We start from the raw sequence: 21,973 nt of genomic DNA, 5'->3' as shown, positions 1-21,973 counted from the left end.
GCAAAAATCGACTGACAAAGCCTTTTTTTAATCGGTCAAACTGTGTCAAAGAATTTTGATTTCGAAATTTGCAGCTATCTCTCTCGCACCCACGGTTGCGATATACCGACTCATCCATCCTCTTAAACCATTGTCGGAGTCATGATTTTCATAGTAAAAAACGGTTTTTTTTTAAACACGGCCTCGTTGATTTTTTTCGCCATTTTGAAAATTGAATCAAAATTTTTCCTATGATATTCTTATTCGGAGAGGTTCAAACTAATATCCTGAATTTTTGTGTCGTTCGGAACGATACTGGCAACGCGGCGAGCGTTTAAGCATAGTTCGGGTTAATCCGACCCCGCGTGACCAGCACGTTTTCTAGAATGTGCGACCCCGGAGAATGAATGACATTTTGAATTCATTATGAATAAATAAAATATAAAAATGGCGAAAAGGTCCTTTCTCCAGGATATTTTAATAATAACTCAACTTTTTTTCCCCGATGAGTATAAATACGTCAATATAATTCTCAGATCACGATACTTCATCCTATGATTATTCCTATTGTAGGTCGCGATTTGGAAAACCGTAACCATGCTATTGATAAAGCCGCTTTTCGTTCGTCCATACACTACCGGGCTTCACGAAGGAATCGGAAATGTAAGTCCTCGTAACACATTATCTTCAACGACGAATAAAAATTTATTGCAAGAACGAATATTTTGTGGTCTGACAACACAATCATCGAATGTGAATAAATCGATTATCGTTTACAAACAATTTCATGAAGAAAAATTGTAAATTAATCATGTCTCCCAACTTCTAGAACGAGTATGTGAGAGTATTGGCCAGACTGCTGTTCAGTCCTGATATCACCCGAATAGAAACCACCCAAAATGTAGAGAAAGCCGAGAGTGTAAGTGTCAGTTTCATTGTCATAAGCAACCAACGATTGAGCGTCCACGAAAATTTCAACAAATATTCACAGTTTTGGTCGTTTAAATGGTTCGTAATGGCGTCATTGTAGCTCGTAAGAAACGAGTGAAACGTTGTTGAAAAACATGTCTGATAAATTGATGTGCTTTGGTGATTGTGACATCGATTTTTTGAAAATTTTGAACATGCAGAAAGGCTCAACTACTGGAACTAGATAATTATTTCTATCTTCGATTAGCTAAAAAAAAAGTGAAAACATTCTTGTACAGTAGCATGCTGAGCAGCAATTTTCTATATTTCTTGTTACGTCTGTCCTCGCTCAAATGTTGACTTCTGTTGAACGTTTCATGAAGTGCACTGTGGTCTTTCACTTGGTGAAAAACTATCATCAAACCAAACTTTTGTTCTTTAGGCCTATAACTTATTGCTGCGTTTACAACTCATTTCGTATTATCTTAAAAATATTTTTTTCAGCCCTCCGGGCGGAAAGTGGCAACTTTCGGCCCGCTGCGCGTACCGAAGTTGCCGCATTCCGCCTGCGTCGGACCGAAAAATCGTATACACTCCACGGGAGTGAAATTAGACCACCTCAAACCGCGTGCTTATCACCCTCGCCTTCGGCTCGGGTGACAATTCTGCCCGCGGTTTGAAGTAGTCTATTTTCCCTCCCTAGGTGTGTAATATACTATTGTTGAGAGGAAGGAAACATTCGATCAACAACTTTTTTCCCATGTGCATAAAAACCTTATACCATAAAAGTGATTATTGCGACCCAATTTTGCTGGAAGTCTGTCCCTCTATTAAGAGACTTTACTTTATGACACGAACAGAAATTTTGAAATGAAAAAGACCGCGTAGAAATTTGCACTTAGACTATATCGAATCGGTCCCAGTCACCCAGAGATAATATTTGTGCACGTGCAGGTGGAGAACTTCCGACAAATCGCGAAGATTTTTGGTGCACTGCTGAACATTCACCCAGACATCTTCACAAACGCGAAAACTCAAACAGTAAGTATTTGCCAAAATTCTACAAACAATAATGAATATAGAGCACGAAATATTCCAATTTTCCAACCTATTATTTATGTAGCTGAGCTAGTCGTATTGCAACAACACTCAAATGATCGAAAGTTCTTCAGCAATCATAGCAAATCATCATTACTTATAACTTATTATTTTTCATTCGAAATCTCCAAGAATCTGATAGTTGTCATAACGAGTGTTAAAAAAAATATTTCAATAGTGAAAATGCAGTACGACGAAAACGAAAATTTTGGAAAAACCTTATTTCAATGGTGAAAGTTTGCTGCGACGTGGTTACTGTGATTTATAATTATAACCATAAAAAAAACTCCTGCATACATTTTTTGTTTAATATATTTTAATATTCTATTTGTATATAATTATTTATAGATCACGGCCATTGGAAAAGCTTTTGCGTTAATGATTAGCCCCCTTAATGTTGCGCCAGATGAAGCTGAACCGGTCGAAGAACCCAGGACTGTAAGTACTAGTCATACTTTTATAAACAAAAAAGATTTCAGAATGAGCGAAGTTCATTCAAAAATGGACAAGTTGCTAGCACTTTCTGTTCAAGTTTTAAAAAATCGTTGCAAAAGGTAAAATTGAATTGGTATTTAAAATGGAAAATCAAGAGAGTAGAGAAAATGAAGTTTCGTTGATTTTTCATAACGTTCTGGGCAATCAAAGCTGAATAAAGGGCAATGTAGAAGCATTTTTTTGAGAACAAGTGGAAAAATAATTGTCTGTCAATTCATTTGGGAACGTAAAAAAATATGGTAATCATGCAGAAGTGTACGAAAGTGTACCAAAATGTACGAAAATGCCCGATTTTATCGTTTGTTTTCTCAAACTTAAAACCCCATTACTTATGGAAATAATAAAAAATGTCAGCCTCCCCGGTTTCAAATTTACCAATAGTGATACACTGCAGACGTTTATAGTTTGTCCTTTGATTTGTCGTAGTCCAAGAATTTTTTCAATTCTTTTATACGAACAGTTGATTACTGCAATTTCGATAAAATATAGTCGAGAGTTTGAGTAGATTTTTCTGAATAATTTTTATTCCGAAAAATGAGAAATATTGAGGATACTTCAGGCGATACTATCAGCTCGGTTTGTGGTCCGGTGATCTGAATTCTTGTATCACCCTCATTAGTTTGTAGACTCTATACAAGTTTGTCTTCAGGTATGTGCATATATTATGAATCATCCTAAAATGAATTGTGATTGGAGCATATAGCAAGAGTTGATCGCGGTGAAAATTGAATGTACGACGAGAATTCACGAGAATGTCCGGAGGACTGGTACGCACCCTGTATTAAGGTTGTCCCTCGGAACAGCCGAACCACTACCTGTGGATAAAGTTATATGCACAAGCAACAACTTTTTTCATGCATACTAATACAACGCAGTCATGACTTACGTATTCTCTGCATGCAGATCGTTGAAATATATATATGCACGCATATTCATAAATTACCTACATCCTGTTGAATCGAAAATTTCTGCTCCTATAGATTCTTAATAGAACTCTTCCGAGAAAAGAATTTTTCGCATTCCATATACTCTGATAACGAAACAATCATGATTGGGAAACGAAGTATAATGATCCTTAGCTTTCTGCGATAGAGGTAATTGATATGAAAAGTCTGATCGATTCCACTGGGAAATTAACTTTTTTCATATAAAGTTGCAGAGGCTCGAAGGTAGAAGTTAAGGTAGATCGTGCCCGAAGGGTCGTATTGTATGATTGTCTAGAGTAGGTAAATTTTTACTTCCTAATCAAAAATATTATCACTCTGAATTAATGTCAGAGTTATTTATTCAAAATTGTAAATACATTTTCTCAACTTATTTTTTGGCGAATGAAATTACAAGCCATTAATTGAACGGGTATCCATTGACTGACTGAGCCCGAAATTTTATTCGTTCCTGACAAAAATATTACAGTTTTTTATGTAAAAAATCGGATTAGAGAGCGCAAAGGGAAAACACAAAGGGAAATGGATCTAGAAAAGAGTGTCAATAAAAAGACAGAAAGCTATGACAGCAATGGGCCAAGCCAAGAAGAAACAAAATGCTGAAATAAGCAAATGTGAGGCACGAGTGCTCATTGCCAATTTCGTTCAACCTTTAATGTAATTTATCTTTATTCCTAGTAAGACAATCGTTTCGAATTTTTTCCCAAACCTTCATTACATACTTCATTTTTATTGTGTACTTTTTCATAAACTTCGTAAGAAGCGTTCATTCGTTATATGGAAAGATGAACGATTTTTTACGCATAGTCCCTATAACCCTATGTAATTTTCTTCATATTTAAACACGTTTATCTCAATAAGACGAACCCTTTAAAATTTGATATGAGCGTCAGTCGACTGTCCATTGAAACTCTCTGTAAATTTTAAGACTTTAAGAAAATCGTTTCGTGCTTGAACTACCTTAAGTCTCTCAAAAAACATATTTCCCCAAAATCAGTGGAACCACCTCCACGTGTGTGTTGGCCCTTTTTATCGATACATCTACGAACGAATAATCCAAACAAACGACAATTGAATCCAATCACATCGATCATTTATTCGTCCTTCGAAACAAGTCAATCTTATCAGGACGATTTGATCAGCGATTTCGAGTCCTGCATGCAGTATTTATCCAACAGTAAATAAAGCCAAACTCAAACTCGTTGAAGACGACGATTTAAGATTATCCATTTTTGGATGAAAACGGCTGAGCAAAGGTGCCTTAGTGTACACACATTAATCGCCCCCCCCCCCCCCCCTCGATTAATCGAACGCAATCATCTGAGAAGATAAGTTCTGTGAAAACGAGATTTAATCATTCGCGAAGGGCTGCTTTCAACATTGAAAGATTTACCCGTTTAGACAGAAATATGCAGAGGTTAATCTGCTGCTCGAAACCTAAACAAATTGTGCTTGGAAATGCGAAACGATCATAATTATAAAGACATACAACTGCCATTCTCAATCTTAATTGTAGTAAAATATTTGATTTTTACCGAATGCACTCGGTTCTCGCAAAAATCATTGAAAGTATCACACAGTCGAATTATTATCTAACATTTATCGATTCATTGATGAGACTTGTTCAGCTGAAACGGAAGGCCAACAAGGTTTTTTTAATTTCCGTATAATCAGATCCAAAAACGTTACAGAAGCTACGTCTCAATGACGCATTTTTCTATCATTTTTCTTCGTTCATCAGTTGAGATACAATGAGGGCATTGCAGACCATAATATCTCATCAAATTTTCACTCAGTGGGGCGTTCCTATTTAAAGAACTTCTTATCGAAAGTACGTCCATTACATGTATGCTCACTCTCAAGAATCAATGGAAATCTCACATTTCTTATAGTAATTTGTCCAACTATTGTTCAGTTATGTGCAAAAAATCATTTCGATGGGATAGCACGACTAGAATATTATTGCACTGAGATTTATGATGAATTCGCTGTTCAAAAAAATATTGAATCGAAAAAAAAATGTTCCTTTCAAATACCGAAGGAACAGTGGATATCCTTGGTCTCTAATGTAGAGCAAGAGTATCAAAGGTTGATCGTTCCTGACGATTAAAGAGCTTTCTAACATTAAATGCATTTCAAAAATCTACATATTGAGAAAAGTCGAGGTTTCTGGGGTAAAAAAAAAAACATTTATGCAATATGTTGGTACCGCTGAAATTCTTCATGACATGAATCATTCATATGATTTTAAATGGTTTTTTTTTCTTAATAATTTACGATTCTGTCAAACATGAAAGACACACGAGGGAACGTGACGTCTTGTTCCCACGCGATATTGACACGAAGGAAAAGGGTTGCTCCTTTGACCGCGATCTCAACTTCACATCCAGATGAAGTTAGTTTTGCATAATTGTACGAATGAAAAATAGCTTTTGGAATAAAAATTAAAGTTTTTTCGAGTTTACTGGGTTACAGCGACACTCATCAATTTCACTGGCTTCGTATACCTTTGCATTCGATAACTCGGAACATTCTTTTCTTATTGGTATCAGTGCAGATAAAATATTTATTGTTGGACGTGCTTTTAAACAGGAGTGACAATAAAAAAAATATCCTTAAAAGTTTTTACTCCCAACTCTGCACGTTCCATAATAAAAGAAAAAATAATGCACAAATATCGATCTCACACGAATTAGCACAGAAAAATGTTATGATAATAAGAAATTTGGAAAAAAATGAAACATTCGATTGATCGAAAAACGTATTTTTGGTTGATTTCAGAATGTGATGTCGCCCTTGGCTGATTCAAATATGGGATATCCGCTGGGAATGTTCAATGGCCCTTTCGGTATGTGACCTCCTTGTTTTATTGTATCTAACATGTTTTCTAAAAATTATTAACTTGATGAAAAATTTATTTGTTGCGTGAATAAAAAAAATGATGTATTCCGTTATCGTGATACTCGAAGCGTACAGACGCGTCAGTTCACAATTCTGGATTATTCGGCACGCGAATAATCTAGTAATTCATTATTCGTTAGTGACGAAAGCTGTAAATAACGCTAATTCTTCCAACGTTTTCCAAAGTCCGAGTGCTTCGTTAATTGTGAAATGTATTATAATATGTGCTTTTCCCAAAAATCCACGCTCACGGAAAAAGTAAAAAAAAGGAAAAAAGTCACCGAGAGTTTGTATTGCGTGTACAAAGGAAATAACCGAAATACTTCGTGGGGTGGGTTCACCGGAGCTTTGAGCATCTTCAAACATTCAACGTCAGAGCTAATTGGAGTAGTGCATCTCAAAATAAATGGCCAACTTTCCCGAACTTATATGACTATTACTTGAGATTGGTAAGCTAATAAGGGCAGGACGATGAGGGCAGAACAAAGTGTGCTTAAAACCAAAATTCCAAACCAAGTGTAATTCCCAACTCAGGGGAATAGACCAATCCCCCTTTACACGCTGCTTTTAAATCGTACCACCCACCAAAATACACGCGTTTATCCAAGCTCCATAACCACTTTCAATGATATTTTTGCCCCATGAGAGAAAAAAAGTTAAATTATCTCGGTTTGTCACTGTTTCCCCAATTGAATCATCCTGCGTACGTTGTCCACATGTCCATTTCGTTTTTTGTTGTGCTGTCAGGAACGTCGCTTTCATTTCTTGACAACTCGTTAACGCCATTGTCGAAATCTCCATGATTCTGGCTATTCTGCATTTTTCTCTCCAACAGGCACGAATGCACATTATTTTTAACGATCATGACTTGAGTTATGATAATTTTTATTATAAGTCACTTTATCCATCATCAAATATTTGCGAAGTATCAAAAGTTGGAATTTTTGACCCCATCCAACTTTTTAATATTAAGGGGTCAACCCTAATTAGATAAGCAAAACGAGACTATTTTCACGAATTTTTTCGACCGGTATAAATTATAAATATGGATATAAAAAGTCCTAGGCCTAAAGAGTGCACGCTTAAAATACACAAAAAATTTAATACATCAAATACTTATTGCGACTACAGCAGTATTCGTAGCGTGGCGGAAATGGTGCTGCTTTTAAAGCTCTGGTACACTGCATTACAGGGAACGTAAAAAAGTAAGCACCAGCACATTTATCGTGTAAGTTAGGACAAGCGAGCGAATATTTTCCTTGTTGCACTCAAAACATTTCATTGAGGGACACACATCCTGGAACCTAAGATGACACGAGAATCGTAGACTTGTAGTTGAAAAGGCACTTTGCTACTCGTATGCCGGACCTGTCCGACCCTTGCAGTTTACTACGCGCTCGCGTTTTAGCGTGCACAAACATAGTTTGGGCTTCGAACTTGCTTTTTCGGGATCTTGGCTAAATTCTGTACGACGTTTATACATAAAAGGTTGTGTAACTTTATGAATTTTTTAAACGATGAAAAATTGTGTTAGATCCGCAAAGAGGCAAGTTGTAGTTTGAAGTGTTTCCTTCGCCATTTTGCGGGATGTCAAATAAATGAAAAAACTTCGTAGGGCGGTGATGGGTGCGCTCAGTCCGTGCGTGGCTTCGACAATTTCCCAAATTAAGGGGCGTCGTGCAAGGGCAATTTCGGGATGGGTGACCGCTTGGCCACGTTCGCTTCAATTTTCTTTGGACGTCGTGCAAATGGAGCTCTATCGAGTCGCTGTGAGCGACGCTCTGTGGGGGGTTCTCGTAGAACCGGAAACAGGAACAGCGAAACTGAGGGAAAATTGGTGTCGCGGCGATGGAAAGGGCTCGTAAAACCCCGGAAGTATGTCCACAGCAGGGAAAATAAAAATTCAACCAGAAGGAATGAGAAGTATTGGAACCGTGTTTGAAAGTTTTGTGGATTAAGGAGGTCCGGGACAACTGGAAACTTCGAAAGGTCACTAATAATATTTTTGGTCCCTGATTCGACTTTATTTAACGATCGTTTAATATTGAAAAAAATTCTATGAATTTGACAGCATCTTCAAGCATAGAGTTCGAGGTGCTCTCCCCGTATTCAATATTTCATGCAGTTCCTGAACGAAATTCGTCTCTCTTTACCAAGATAACGAGATTTTAATATAAATTTATTTTCCATAAGAGTGGACAACGAGAACCGTTTCCCTCGAAACTTTGTGTGTGGCCAGTACGTATTTTCCCAGCAGTGCCTGGATGCACTCAAGTACGCGGACTATTCAAAATTCATAAGATGCTGCCACATTTTGGCCGTACATTTGCTCGATCACAGCAAAATAATCGATTTACAATGCAAACGAATAATTCCATGAATTTTTCAATTCTGTACTTCCGGTAGTGGACGTACTTTCGCCATTTTTCACCAACTTCTTACAGTTTTTCTTTCGTGATATTTTTTTCTTTAGAAGCGTTTTTTTCAAACTCGCTAAAAATATAGAATTTCGAAATTTTTTCACCTTTCTATAGGTTCATGTGGGAGGAAAATATATGAAAATGGAAAAAAATATGGAATTTTCGTTGCAGACAACAGATGCGAGCTTCGCATTGTACAGAGCTGAGAAATTTCGACAATCAGACTTAGAGCATAAACTGTGTACAAATTAGTATTTCTCCATTTAAAACAATGTTTTTGTACTTTGAAGTATCCTTCCTCTCTGGAATTCTCTCCCAGAAAACTTCTTAAATTAAAAAAAAGATTCTTTTCGTAGATTCATTGATGGAAAGATTAGCTTACAATTAGATTAATAAATATCATAAGTATCAATTGTACAGCAAACAACAAAACTTTATAACAAATAACAAAATTGCACAACAAATGTTAAATCGGCTGTGTATGCCAAAGGACAAGTCCAAGCGAAAAAATCTCATTTTTTCGATTTTATGTACAAACTATTGAACAAGTACGTACGATTTTTTTAGTTCGCGAATACTTCAATGAAGGATGCGTTACACGGAATTTAAATGTATTTCATATAATTTCGCTCTGATGGGTAAATATTAGTTTCCGTGCTCGTTTCCGTGAGTATTCAGTAAAGAAAGATCACGAGGTTCCTGGCAAGAGGTCACTTTTGATTCGACTAACGTTTATTCCCCGGCGGTGTACGAAGAAAGAGTAAAAAATTCTCATTACGTCCAGGATCGCAATGATCAACTGACTTTTCAGAGTCACGCGTAACAGGGTCCGATGAAACGTAGAGATAAAACAGTAGAAATAGCGATCCTAATCGATTTGGTCTCTACGTTGAATATTTCAACGACGAATCCCTAGAGAATTTCCGAACATTGCGTTCCATAATATACACGTCAACAATGTACTTGTTATTGTTTCGTTTTTTTTTCACAATCGCGTGATCAAAGGCGCTATGCATCCTTCTAATCACGCTCAGAGTATTATTCCACTTCACCTATTATTCCTTCCGCAAATTCTTGAATCAGCTTCTATCGAGCCTCTTTTTTTAACGTTTTCCTCTTGCTCGTTATTCAGTTCTCGAGCGTTTTACTCGTCACCGTCAGCCCGATCGTCTTACTTTAGTGTCTTTTTTGTTAATATTGAAGGAGAGGATAAAGCGGAAGAGGGGTTTCTGGAGTATCGGTTTTTTTCGTGTAAATGAAATTTTCTCCACAAACGGAGAATCGTTTTTTTTAACTCTATGCTTCTCCTCGGAGGATTAAAACTTGTTCGTGATCCAGCTTGATAAAAGTTCGTGATTTCTTGTAGTCGATTTATCGGTCAGTGTTTAAACTTGTGTTCGTTAAATGTTTACTAAACGTTTTGTAGCGCTTTTATTATTTGTCGACTGTATTTTAACATTGCCTTGTTTTGTTATTAACGATGAAAGATCTCGATTTCATCGGCAGGAGCTACGTGCACTGAGGTAAGCAACACATGCTTATTAATTATGTCTAAATATGTGTTAGCGCTTGAAACGATTGTTTTTTGTTCTTTATTCTTATCGAATGTGAGCATAACTCATTGTCAGTGATAAAAAGTGATGAAACTTGTTGAAAATATTGAAAGATTTAATCGGAAATTTGTGTCCCTTTGAAAAATTTCTTCGCAGAGATGTGACAATTATTTGAATCATCTTTCAGACTCATCGCAACTTCCTCAAGAGGAAATAATGAAATTGCGGAGGAATTTGGATCGCATCGGGGGCGAGAAATCTGGTCCGAGTAGATTGCCAAATGGAGCAAAAGTGGGCGATGAAAACTCTGGGCTTTTTACGGGAGGTAGACAATTCGTTATTGATCCTAAGGACGTACAATCTTGGTACGATGACCACCCTGGTGGGGACTTACTAACGGACTCGCAATTTGGAAAAGATCACAAATTTCCGTGGATCCAAAACTTTCGAACTACGAATGGTCGAATTTATCCTTCCGGACGAGAATTCCTTCCCTACTTCAATGAAGCTGGTCAAGCAAATAAACATCAACAAGGAAAATCGCTAAGAAATTCCGCGGTCCAATCGGTCCAACAGAGAAACCTCGATCACATCGGCGGTGGTAACTTACTGAGAGACGTCGGCGATCTGCAAGATTACAGAATGCTTTCTGATGACCGTGAAAACGCTCTTTGAACGACATACGAGCGTGGCGGAAAATGGGAACTCCATCGAATCCAGGGTCAAATGAAGTTCGACGCAAACGATCGAAATATTACGAGCTTCGGGAAAGGAGTAAACGGATCATCGAATCGCCACGATAACGACGAGAGCCAACACCGTTCAGCCATGAATATGCGCATTACTGATTTATGAAAATTATCATTTGAGAAAATTCATTCGATTGTATGAAATTTTAAATAAATTACGTTATATGTATTTGGAAATCCCAGTTGTCCGCGTATTTTCGGTTCCATAATAATTCCTGACATACTGCCACATCGTAATTAGTGGATTCGAAGTGCACAGACTCTCAACCATGACAAAAATTCACTCGATTTTCTTGGTTTTTTCCATAATCATGAATTCTTCACGATCTCGTGAGGATTCTCTAGAGACGATAATTACTTAAAGACTCCAACCGAAGGCTGTTGAATTCGAGGCTATTTAACAGCATGAAAAATCCACTTCTTCGGTGTGCCACGTTCTTTTCTGATTACGTGATTGATTTATATATTTATTCCATTTTATGTAGATGATTCGGAAATATCAAATTACCGACCTCGCCAAGACAACAGTCTCGTGAAATACGAACGCACGGGTCTCGACTCTTTATCCGGAGCGACGTGCGGACAGAGCAAAAAATACGATCCGAACACGTGAGTTCAAGCCTTTCATAATAATCTCAAATAAATATTCTTATTGTCAAAGCGAACTTAATGAATTTATAAATTGTAATTCAAATTCAAAACTCGATTATAAAAATGAGATTTTCGTTTAGTAAACAGGAAAGTAAAAAATCATCTGAACATAGAAAATTATTCTCGTGCGCACACTCCAGCTTTCCCTAAATAAACGATTGAAATTCTTCAATGTAGGAGAGTTCTAACAAAAATATCTTTCAATGATATTTTTCAATTTATGAAATCTCGAAGAGCAATGAATCCACTGTTTCATTTCGAAATCGTAAATTTCATTTCGAAATTGTAAAAATCGTGAAATTCATTTAACAATCGTGACAGCCGATTGCATACAAATCAAAGATACGAATAGTGACCTAGAACACAAATTTCTATCAGATTCATATCTGACCCGCCAATCGAAGCTTCCTGAATACATTCTCCTGCAACACGAACGCTCCAATACCGATATAACTGTTACGTATCTTGACGAATGGGAGTGAAAAAATAGCGAATGCCTCTATAGACTTGATCGAAGACTCACGCTCCTCGGATAATTTTCCAAAACTTTCAATATCGCCCTAGTGCATCAAGAAATCGATCCTCTTCTCTCAAAGAAAATGTTGTTATCCAGGCTCGTGCACTGAACAGCGCGTCTTGCCTCGAGCGCAAATCACCTTCGAATATGCTTCAGATGCACTCCGAGAAGATGACTTGGCAGAGGATTCGAGCTTGGATATTTCATGAATTTTTGCACAGTATCACCTCGTTTTGCACCTCGTGAGATCGAGCTTTAAATTTTTGGTTTCGCATCTCTAATGACGTTATTAAAATTCATAACAGTGATGTAATGAGTATGTGGTGGTTCGTGTAAGTCTAGCATGTGAGAAATGTTGCAGATTAATCGCAAAAAAATTAGACGAAAAAACGTTGTAACGACACTCTGAGCTGGCATGAATCTTCACGAAATATTATTCTGTGATTATTTAAATTTTGAAAGAAATTACGAGATTTTACGCAAATGAGGAATAAATTGAATTTAATTTCGATGATAATAAAAGTATTAAGTAAAAATCTTGCGAAAAATCGTTGAGTGAGCCAAGAAAGAGATGAAATCGAAAGGAAAGTGGTCTTCGGGGAGTCGTTTCCTGCGGAGTGGAACAAAGTAGGTTTGCTTGTGAACACAACGAGACGTAAATGGCCAAAAAAGACTTGCGTGATAGCTCGTAACACCAAAAGAAAAAAGATTCAGCACAGTTTTCATTCGACACTTAAAGAGGTTCTGACCCCTTTGTCACGTTTTTCTTTTATTGGATCGTTTTTTTATGTGGTGCCTGGAAAATCGCCCAATTCGAAGTTTTCTTCTATCGACAATTATTCTCACAAGCATAATCTTTAACCGGGAATACACCAATTCCTTATTTTATCAGATTTTCATTGAAAATCCACAGAAAACTTGACTCGAACTCTGCAGTCATTTAATTCCAAAACTTTTCGTTTACGTTGTCTCGCTTTACACATCATTAAATTTCGTTAATCAATTAGACCGTCCAGTATGGAGAGTATTTTTGATAATTGTGAAAAATTATGGTGAAAAATCCCAACTCCAGTTGTCACAGAACTTTTCATGCTCGTCAAATAATAATAATTTCTGTTGCTTTTATCCGTAATTGAAAAGTCTCACAACTGATTGAACTAGGGACAAGATTGTCAGATAATTGGTAGTAAAGCATCGTATGGCGTGTGCAATAAGAATTTGATCGTTGGTCGTAAAGAAAGATCGAGTTTTTTTCAGCACGGTTGTGTAAAAGACCACCTGTGACAATGGCTCTCATTAAATTCATCTAATTCACTTCAGACTTGAAACTGTCTCTCAGACTTAAATTATAAATTTAATTGCCGAGGAATTGTACACAGAGAGTCAACCAAGTAGATTTTTTCTTGTAAATGTTATAAAAATTCGTTCAACTGAGCTGAGATACGAAAAGAGTTTATCCTTAATTCACTCCCGAGACCGGAACATTATTAAAATTTCCGTTTAAAAATTTTACGAAAGTAAAACAGAAAAAAAATGGTGTGAATGTAAAACAAGAATGCGACGGTATCCAAAAAAAATACTCGTTATTTCGCCACGTCAAAGTTTCGTCATTTTGCTTCGTAAGTTAAGGACCAAAACGATCTTTGCAATGGTTGAAAAAGCAGAGAAAAACAAAGGGATCGTAATCAATTACGATGAACTAACATGCACGACGAACCCTCCATGGTGATTGTGTTCATTGGGAAAAAAAATAAAGAAATAAAAAGACAGAAACGAAGAGAGGAGGAGCACGATTGGCGCGAATGAGCGGCAACGATACGTCGAGAATCGTAAATAAGATGAACGATAAAAACACTTCTGGAAACGGTTTGATACGATTGAATACGTACATGGAAGAACGGGCGCCAAACAAAATTTTCTAATCGTTAGGTATCCACACACGCACACAATGCACCCAAACGTATACACACGCATCGCCTAGTCGCCGATTTATTTAAAGGGGATGTATTCGAAGAAAATAAAATGTTTTACGTCAAGACGAATCCTCAGAGAGCACTGCCACAAAAACAATTGGGAAAGCAGTGAAAAAATCGACCTTTTCACCACACCTGCGCCGAAAGTTCAACTTTCCGAAATCGGAAGGTTGAATTTTCGGTGCATGTGTGGTGAAAAATAGTATACACTCTACGGGAGTGAAATTAGACCACCTCGCCTTCGGCTCGGGTGACAATTCTGCCCGCGGTTTGAAGTAGTCTACTTTCCCTCCCTAGGTGTGTAATATACTATTTTCCCTTAAGGAATTTACCCTCATATGACGGGCAAAAAAGACAATATTCACGAATTTTTTTGACCGGTAAAAATTATAAATATGGATATAAAAAGTGTTAGGGCTAAAGAATGCACTCTTAAAATACACAAAAAAAATTATTTTGTATTTATTTTACTCAATTTTCGTACAGAAAAATGGGGGAGAAGAAAGGTCCAAAAAAAAGATGAGTATACGCTGTTGATAAAATCTCTGGAATGGATGATCAAAGAAAAAAAATAAAAATGGTTTTAGATTCAATAGGCAAATGGCTACAGCGCGTATCATACGACTTTTGATTTTTTTCAAAAATTACAAAATCGCAGCCGTTTTTCCAAAAACTACGAAAAAGCACGATTTTTTTCATCGTTTTTTACAAAAAAAAAAATAGATCCGCTCAAAATTTTAAAATTCGTATGATACGCGCTATAGTTATAGTGATAAAGAATACGCTGTAAAATTTTGGTAAGAATCGGTCGAGTACTTTCGGAGATTTGATCAACGAGCCGTTCAAAAACGTAATTTCGAGAAAAACGCATTTAAACTTCACTTGAACTGTTCAGATCTTTATAAAATTTGAGTACGATACTTTTAAATATATATACTTTCGAAAAATGCAATAAAAACATCGATTTTTTGAAAATTCTAAAACCGTATATACATGGTCATCACTAAGCATCGAACTTTGATTGTCAGTAGGTTTCCAAAAACCGGAACGACGTACTCGAAGCCTGGAGAATGTTTTCGTGTACTTGCTAGAGTTCTTCCGAAGCAAAATTTCGACGTGATCGATAGAACGAAGTTGGACAGTTTCGTTAAGAAAAATGAGATAAAAATTCCGAAACAAGTGGCTTCTCATACCGGTGGAAAGGGTGATTTTGACGAGATCGATTACGGATTCAACGGTGCAATCAACACTAATTAATAATTCAAATATTTATTATACTCCGAATAACGAATGATATTTAAAAGGAATACTCCACTGAATAACCAACTTGGCAGTGATAATCGAGTTGATTTTTTAACTTAAAAATCGAATTCAATCACAACAGCCAAGTCGGCTTTTTTCAGTAAAGTTTTACTTCGACATAGAGTATTTTATAAATAAATTTTGATGGTAGAGTTGTCAAATCTGAATAGAATTAATTTGTGTCGTGCATGCCCAAAGATATCTGGAGATGCGAGAACGTCTCGACGCCCAGTATGAAGAAAATAGTCTTCGAACGACAAAAGTAAAAAACTCGGAGCGTATCTGTACTCGAGATTGGGCGTACATGTACGTACGATAGTTTATTAATCGTTTATGAACAAAATTGTGTCCTCTTATAGTGGAATAATAAGAGTTATAAAAAATATTGTAAATCGTTCAAAAAGATGAGTAACTGGTTAATAAATCTACGTACAAAATTGAAGTTATTAATTATTGTGACGCATTATTGTTGAATTGTGAGCTCTCGAACGAGGGAAGACGATCCCAGTGGAGAAGGAACCTGAACTTTGATTATCGATGTTGGCGATGCATTAATTTGTACGTATTTTATGAATTATATGATGTATTATGAAGATGTTAATAATAAAACGAACTTGAACAATGGCATAGCGCAGCGAGTATTTCGATTAGTTCTTTACATACTTCGATTCCCTTTAACTGAATGAGTTAAGGAAAAATGTGGGTGTATGAGGACATGGAAATATGAAAAAATCTCATCACTTTTACGATTCGCATTTCCAAGACGGCCGAAAGCCAATGGGCTGCGAAAGGTTTTCCATTTTTTTTTCAGTCAATAATTTCACGAGCGGCTTTTCCAGTGAGCTTCGATTCTCACCCTTGGACATCGTGGAATTAGAGATTTCCAAAAAATCGATTTTACCACGGCTCGATGGTTGGATGGCAGAAAACTTCGTCAAAGGATTTTGCACTTGAGACTCGTTCACAGCGTGGTACGTTGACGTTGATATTTTTATTTTTTTCGGCGTTTTTGGACGCTCGCCCGTATTAATTCGCTCTTTCTTTCTTGCTGCCACGAGAATCTTCTTCACCTCGGTGTTTATGTCACTCGGCGTCTCGATTTTTATGCTCTCCGTGTTGTGCTCCATGCGAACCAGCTGTGACGAAGAATTTTATTTTATTTTATTTTATTTATTTATTTTTTTTTTCATTGAGCTCAAATTTATTCACACTTTTTATCAATAATGCAAGCAAATTATAACAAATATGGTCCCGAATCAAATTGTCTGAAAATGACATTCGGATTTTTTGTAATGTAACAATATTTAGTGTTGTTAAGCCACCATGGGGACGTGGGATATTTGGTACAGGCTTACAATGTTGTCATGTTAAGGAGTTTCGGTACAAAAGTCTAAATATTAAGAAATTGATCAAATTTGGTGATAATGTTCTTCAACATCAAGTGCGAAAACACAAATTTTTTCAAAATTTTCTTCTACTTAGTTATCTAGTAATTACGCATTAAAGCAGATTTCTTATGCCCGGAATGTATACCTATATATATGGAAACGCTATGCTTATACACGTCAACTTTAGTGATCAATTACTCGATAACTGTGTAGAAGAAAAATCTTAAAAAATTTGTATTGTCAAATTTGGCACTAAAGAATATGTTCAGCAAATTTTATAAAATTCTGAACTTTTTGAAATTTTTTATGCTTTTAGCATGGTTTAGCATGGCAACATTGTATCGCCTGTACCGAAACTCCTTAAACCATGCTAAAAACATAAAAAATTTCAAAATGATAAGAATTTAATAAGATTTGGTCAACATATTCTTTAGTGCCAAATTTGACAATACACATTTTTTAAGATTTTTCTTCTGTACAGTTATCGAGTAATTGATCACTAAAGTTCACGTGTATAAGCATAGCGTTTCCACATATATAGGTGCACATTCCGGGCATAAGAAATCTGCTTTAATGCGTAATTACTCGATAATTAAGCAGAAGAAAATTTTGAAAAAAATTGTGTTTTCGCACTTGATGTTGTGAACAACATTATCACCAAATTTGATCAATTTCTAATTATTTAGACTTTTGTACGTTAACATCGTTAACAAATTGACTGGGAATGAGGGGTCACATTTGATATACACAGTTATAGAAAAGCCCACGTCGTACCTGATTACTAGTAGTATTAAGGAACATGTGTATAAACTCGTAGAAAATAGTATAAGGATAAAATTCTACTGGATTCTACTGGCCCACGTTGGTGTTAGATTTAATGAAATAGTGAATGAAGGAGCTAAAAATGCAATCAGAGTGGGGATAGACTGCCAGTTTCTTGTACCATATACGGATATATTTTCCAAATTGAAGTCGGGATGAAGACCGAGGAAAAAACTATTGCACGCAAGTACCAAAGAAATCAAAGGGAAAAAACACTTTGAAAAATTTTTTGAGTATGACGCAAAGCCGTGGTATGAGAAACTGTGTATAAGCAGAAAAGCGATAGTGTCTTTGAATAGAATAAGATGTAATCATAATTTTCTAAACGTTTTTTGGCAATGTGACAAGATGCACGGAACCGCGGAATGGGCTGGTATCGACCTTGATTGAATGTAAATTAAATCTAAAGCAATTAATTAATATTTAACTAATTAAATATAAAGCAAAATGAGAAATGTAAATATTGTATATGCATCACGAGTCAGTAAGGAATCTGCCTTACTGGCGGGGCAGTATGGGCACAAAAGTTAGAGCTCAAAGCCCCTGAAAATAAATAAGAAAAAAAAACAATAAAAGTATTTATTTTATATCTCATTTTATTTCTATCAAAGCGATGAGTTTTTGTAATTAAATTTCATTGTTATTGATATTACTTGCTTCTTGATCAGTGCTGCTCATGAAAGTTCGGGATTTAAGGAGGTTCAAGCATATCTTATGGAAAAATGATTCTCCAAGTTTGCACAATAACATTTTTAAAATAGAAAACTCAGGTGGCGAAATATGCCGATGATTCACAGTCTCGAAATTGAGATATTTGTTGTTCCAGTTCGCAATTTTTTTAAAGCTTCCATAAGAGCCCATGTTTAACCGGTAATTTTCAACAATTAATATCTCGATTACCGGTCGGCGAAACCTCTCCAAATTTTTCACACATGATTAAGCGCTGTTCAAGAAAATTCACGCAAATTTTCTATTCAGTAACTTGCAATAATAAAATCTAATATATTAAAATAATAAATCTAATATTTTTCCTCCTTAATCTGATGAAGTAGGAATCTGTCGGTTCTGTTACATAATCATGCAAACTTCTTCCTGATGAAATTATTCAATGTTTTGGTATGAAATTGATACATGCGCGCTCGATGCCTGCTGGAACGGTCGTAAAACCATTGAAATTTTACAAATTCACAAGCTTCGAATTTGTGAATTTCACCAAAACGAATTTTCATACGGTTTTGCTAACTCCGTCTTTTTTGTGCTCTCGGCATTAAAAAATGCACGCTTTGAAGATAACTTTGAGAAACAAACAACAATAAATTCATCCGGCAGAACAAAAAACCAACTTTTGACCAAGTTTCCGTATTGTGATATTATTTGATTATAAATATTTCAATATTGTCAATTTTTCTCTACCTCGATGACACCTTCTTCCAATGCATTGAAACGTCGCAAAATCATGGCCATTTTCGAACTGATTTTTGTTAAATTGTGGGTTACGTAGAGCTCTTTTCCAATGTCACCTTCTATCTGTTGAAAAAATATAATAAATCAGAATCTCCGTATGAAAGTCACACTTAAAAATCGAACGTTTCGATATCCTTTGATTATACATAATTAAAGTCGTTTCTCCAGGAACCAGAAAGAACTGAAAATACTAAGAAATCCCAATTCCCAATGCTGTGCTTGTCTAAATGTTCATAGCGTCAAATGACCATTTTTTCTATTCGTTCGATTTAAATTCATTGACAACTTCGATATACAAAACAGTCTGCTGGCTGTAAAACAACTTTGAGGCCTTAATGACCAATTATTTTTTATTTTTTATTTTTTATTTTTTTATTTTTAAATTACTACAACAGTAAGTGCAACGAAAAATATTTATGAAGACAAATGTCCATTTCCACTGCGATGATTTCCTTCAATATTATTTTCGCACTTGCATTAATTATTTGACGTTGTTCTTTCACGATAAAAATATTTTATTTGTCCGCAGTATTTCAATGCTACGAGAATTACAAAAATCTAATGTCACATAAAATAACTGACTCGTACGTTGCCCACTATGACGAGTTAATTATCCAGTACTACAAATTCATTAGTAGTACGAGTTGCATAATGAGCTTTCGTCAATACACAAATTCACATGAATGTCCTGTCACTCAATGATATAACGTTACCACCTTAATTAGTTGACAATTATTTCTATAAAGAGAAGAATGGAAGATATAAGTCAGCAATTACGAAAGTTTCACTGTATTTTTAAGGTGACCCAATAAACGAGTGCAATTACGTAGTAATTATTATTTTTTTTATTGAGAATGTACATAGAGGTAGAAAAAAGGAGAAAGTCTTCTGTCCCTTCTAGCCGAGAGTACATAATTTTGGTGTGCGCGAACTTCAAAATAAATACAGAAAACAATTAGAGCCTTGGGACCATTTGTCCCACCTAGCTCGTATAACTTCAACATTCTTTCCGATCAGGACTTGGCGCCATCTATGTGCTTATTCCAGCTCAACAGTTTATGTTAGTAATTTTATTTCCAAAGCGACGAATATAAAAATTTACAAAGAGTTATATTTTAATGTACGAAATTTTGTAATCGTGCTTCTTTTCACTGGGTAAATAATTTTCGTTCACTATCTGGTCATGCAATCGTTACCGACGAAAGATCATTCGTTTTATTTTATTCCCATATTCTGTTCCCATAATCTCTTCGCGGTGTAAACATTTCGAAAGACTCAAGTTCGTTCCCGACCTCTACCGCTGTAGCGGTCATTCAAACGCTTTGTTGAGTGTAGAGTGCGCCGATTCGTGACGCGAGTTCGGTCCGAACGAAATATACCGGAATTTCAGATTAGTGATCAATTGAGTTGAAAAATTAAGTGAGTTTTACCTCTTTCATCGCTTCGGATACTTGGTTATTCATGTAATCGAGACTCATACGCGATTGACGAACCTAAAATGTGATTCATTAGCCAAAATAACTGCCAACGGTTGAGAAACATGATGCTCCATCATAGCTGAACTCACAATTGAATTGAACTCTGAGATTTCAGCGACTAGTTGATAGTGTGATTTCATAACGGCAAAAAACTGTGAGGAGTATAGTCATCGAAAATGCAGTGAACTTTCCAGTATAGAAAAAATAAACTTGAAAAATGTACGAAAGTAACACGAAACTTACTCGTCGGAATGTGTACATGGCAATAGTGAAATTTAGAAGCATAAAAACAATGCTGTTCGATATGTAATCCAACGGGAGTATCATCTTCAATGATTTTTTATCACACAATAATTCTAAACAAATCAGTAACAAGATATGTTCAATTTTGACACTGACAGAACGTTTAATTAGCAACAATCACAATCTAACCAATCGATTACGAATAATGATGAGGTGGTGACATGAGTAAATGAACCGCTTGAATACAGCAGCCAGACGAAATCATTTTTCTCCTCTGCTACTAATTGTTTTCTTACCACCGCGGCAAAGATTGATTTGTGTGTAAATGGGGGAAAAAATTAAAATTGGGCCTCTGTGTTATCAGATTCTGTATTCAATTCATTCGTTCGTGTTAAAAACACTTTCGCGTACTTGCATCTGCTCAATACTCAATTTCGGGAGCTACCGATTTCGAAATTTCTTAATTCAGTTTTTCTCTTTCTATTTCGAACGTGTGGAATTATGTTAACCTTACTTTTTTCGCTTACCCTCTTATATGCGTTACGGAACAGATGTTTGACCTAATTTTTATCATAAATCTGATAGTGTAGTTGAATTTTTCAAAGTAGAATTACAAAATGAAGAAAAAAAACATTTATGGAGTGGATTTTTTGTATATTCATCATATAAATGCTTGCATGAAAAACTGGACTGAAGTTTTTTTATGAGAATATGAAATTAAAAATCTAATGAAGTTGTTGGAGAAAATCCTACAATTTAATATATAAGATAAACTGGGAATCATCTCAAATTAGCCACCTTACCTCCACTTCTAACATTGGACGGTTTAGCTCATGGATTTTTCAATAGTTGATTTATTTTAGTAACCCTACCGATTATAAGCGCGAATAAAAATTTATAAATATATTTCATGAGTCTTTGCATTTCTATACGTGAATCTTGAATAATTCTACAGCATCGATAACGTTGTACATTTTCTCAATAATAGTAATAATATGCATGATTCTGGGATAAAAGCAGCCCCTATCTTTTTTTTTCTAGAACAATTATAGGACGAAGCTGCGCGTTGGTAAACACGATTACGGGA

The 21,973-nt window shown here is 35.8% G+C and overlaps 2 protein-coding genes across 5 annotated transcripts; one reads left to right on the top strand and one right to left on the bottom strand.

Annotated features, from left to right (window-relative positions):
- The first annotated feature begins 1,910 nt into the window (after nt 1-1,910).
- Nucleotides 1,911-15,631, top strand: LOC122408412 (uncharacterized). The gene is made up of 5 exons (XM_043415189.1): nt 1,911-1,929; nt 2,335-2,424; nt 6,207-6,273; nt 11,534-11,657; nt 15,221-15,631. The coding sequence occupies exons 2-5, from the start codon at nt 2,365-2,367 to the stop codon at nt 15,444-15,446; spliced, it is 477 nt and encodes a 158-aa protein (XP_043271124.1). The 5' UTR covers nt 1,911-1,929; nt 2,335-2,364; the 3' UTR covers nt 15,447-15,631.
- Nucleotides 15,632-15,907: 276 nt separating this feature from the next.
- On the bottom strand, nt 15,908-21,934 carry LOC122408410 (uncharacterized). 4 transcript variants are annotated; one of them, XR_006260486.1, is made up of 4 exons: nt 20,026-20,522; nt 19,754-19,903; nt 19,115-19,228; nt 15,908-16,627 (listed from the first exon to the last, which is right to left on the bottom strand). XR_006260486.1 is itself a non-coding variant. In XM_043415186.1 (3 exons), exons 1-3 carry the CDS (start codon nt 21,702-21,704, stop codon nt 16,235-16,237), a joined length of 522 nt encoding a protein of 173 aa, XP_043271121.1. In that variant the 5' UTR covers nt 21,705-21,934; the 3' UTR covers nt 15,908-16,234. The 4 variants fall into 4 exon arrangements, 3 of the variants coding, with proteins under 3 accessions (XP_043271121.1, XP_043271120.1, XP_043271119.1); XM_043415186.1 differs by lacking the exons at nt 19,754-19,903; nt 20,026-20,522 and adding an exon at nt 21,690-21,934; XM_043415185.1 differs by lacking the exons at nt 19,754-19,903; nt 20,026-20,522 and adding an exon at nt 20,887-21,603.
- Between the last annotated feature and the right edge of the window lie 39 nt (nt 21,935-21,973).

Source organism: Venturia canescens, chromosome 3, assembly GCF_019457755.1.
Source record: "Venturia canescens isolate UGA chromosome 3, ASM1945775v1, whole genome shotgun sequence".
Classification (NCBI taxonomy): domain Eukaryota; kingdom Metazoa; phylum Arthropoda; class Insecta; order Hymenoptera; family Ichneumonidae; genus Venturia; species Venturia canescens.
The sequence above is the reverse complement of the archived record's forward strand: the minus strand, read 5'-3'. Positions and strand labels throughout refer to the sequence as shown.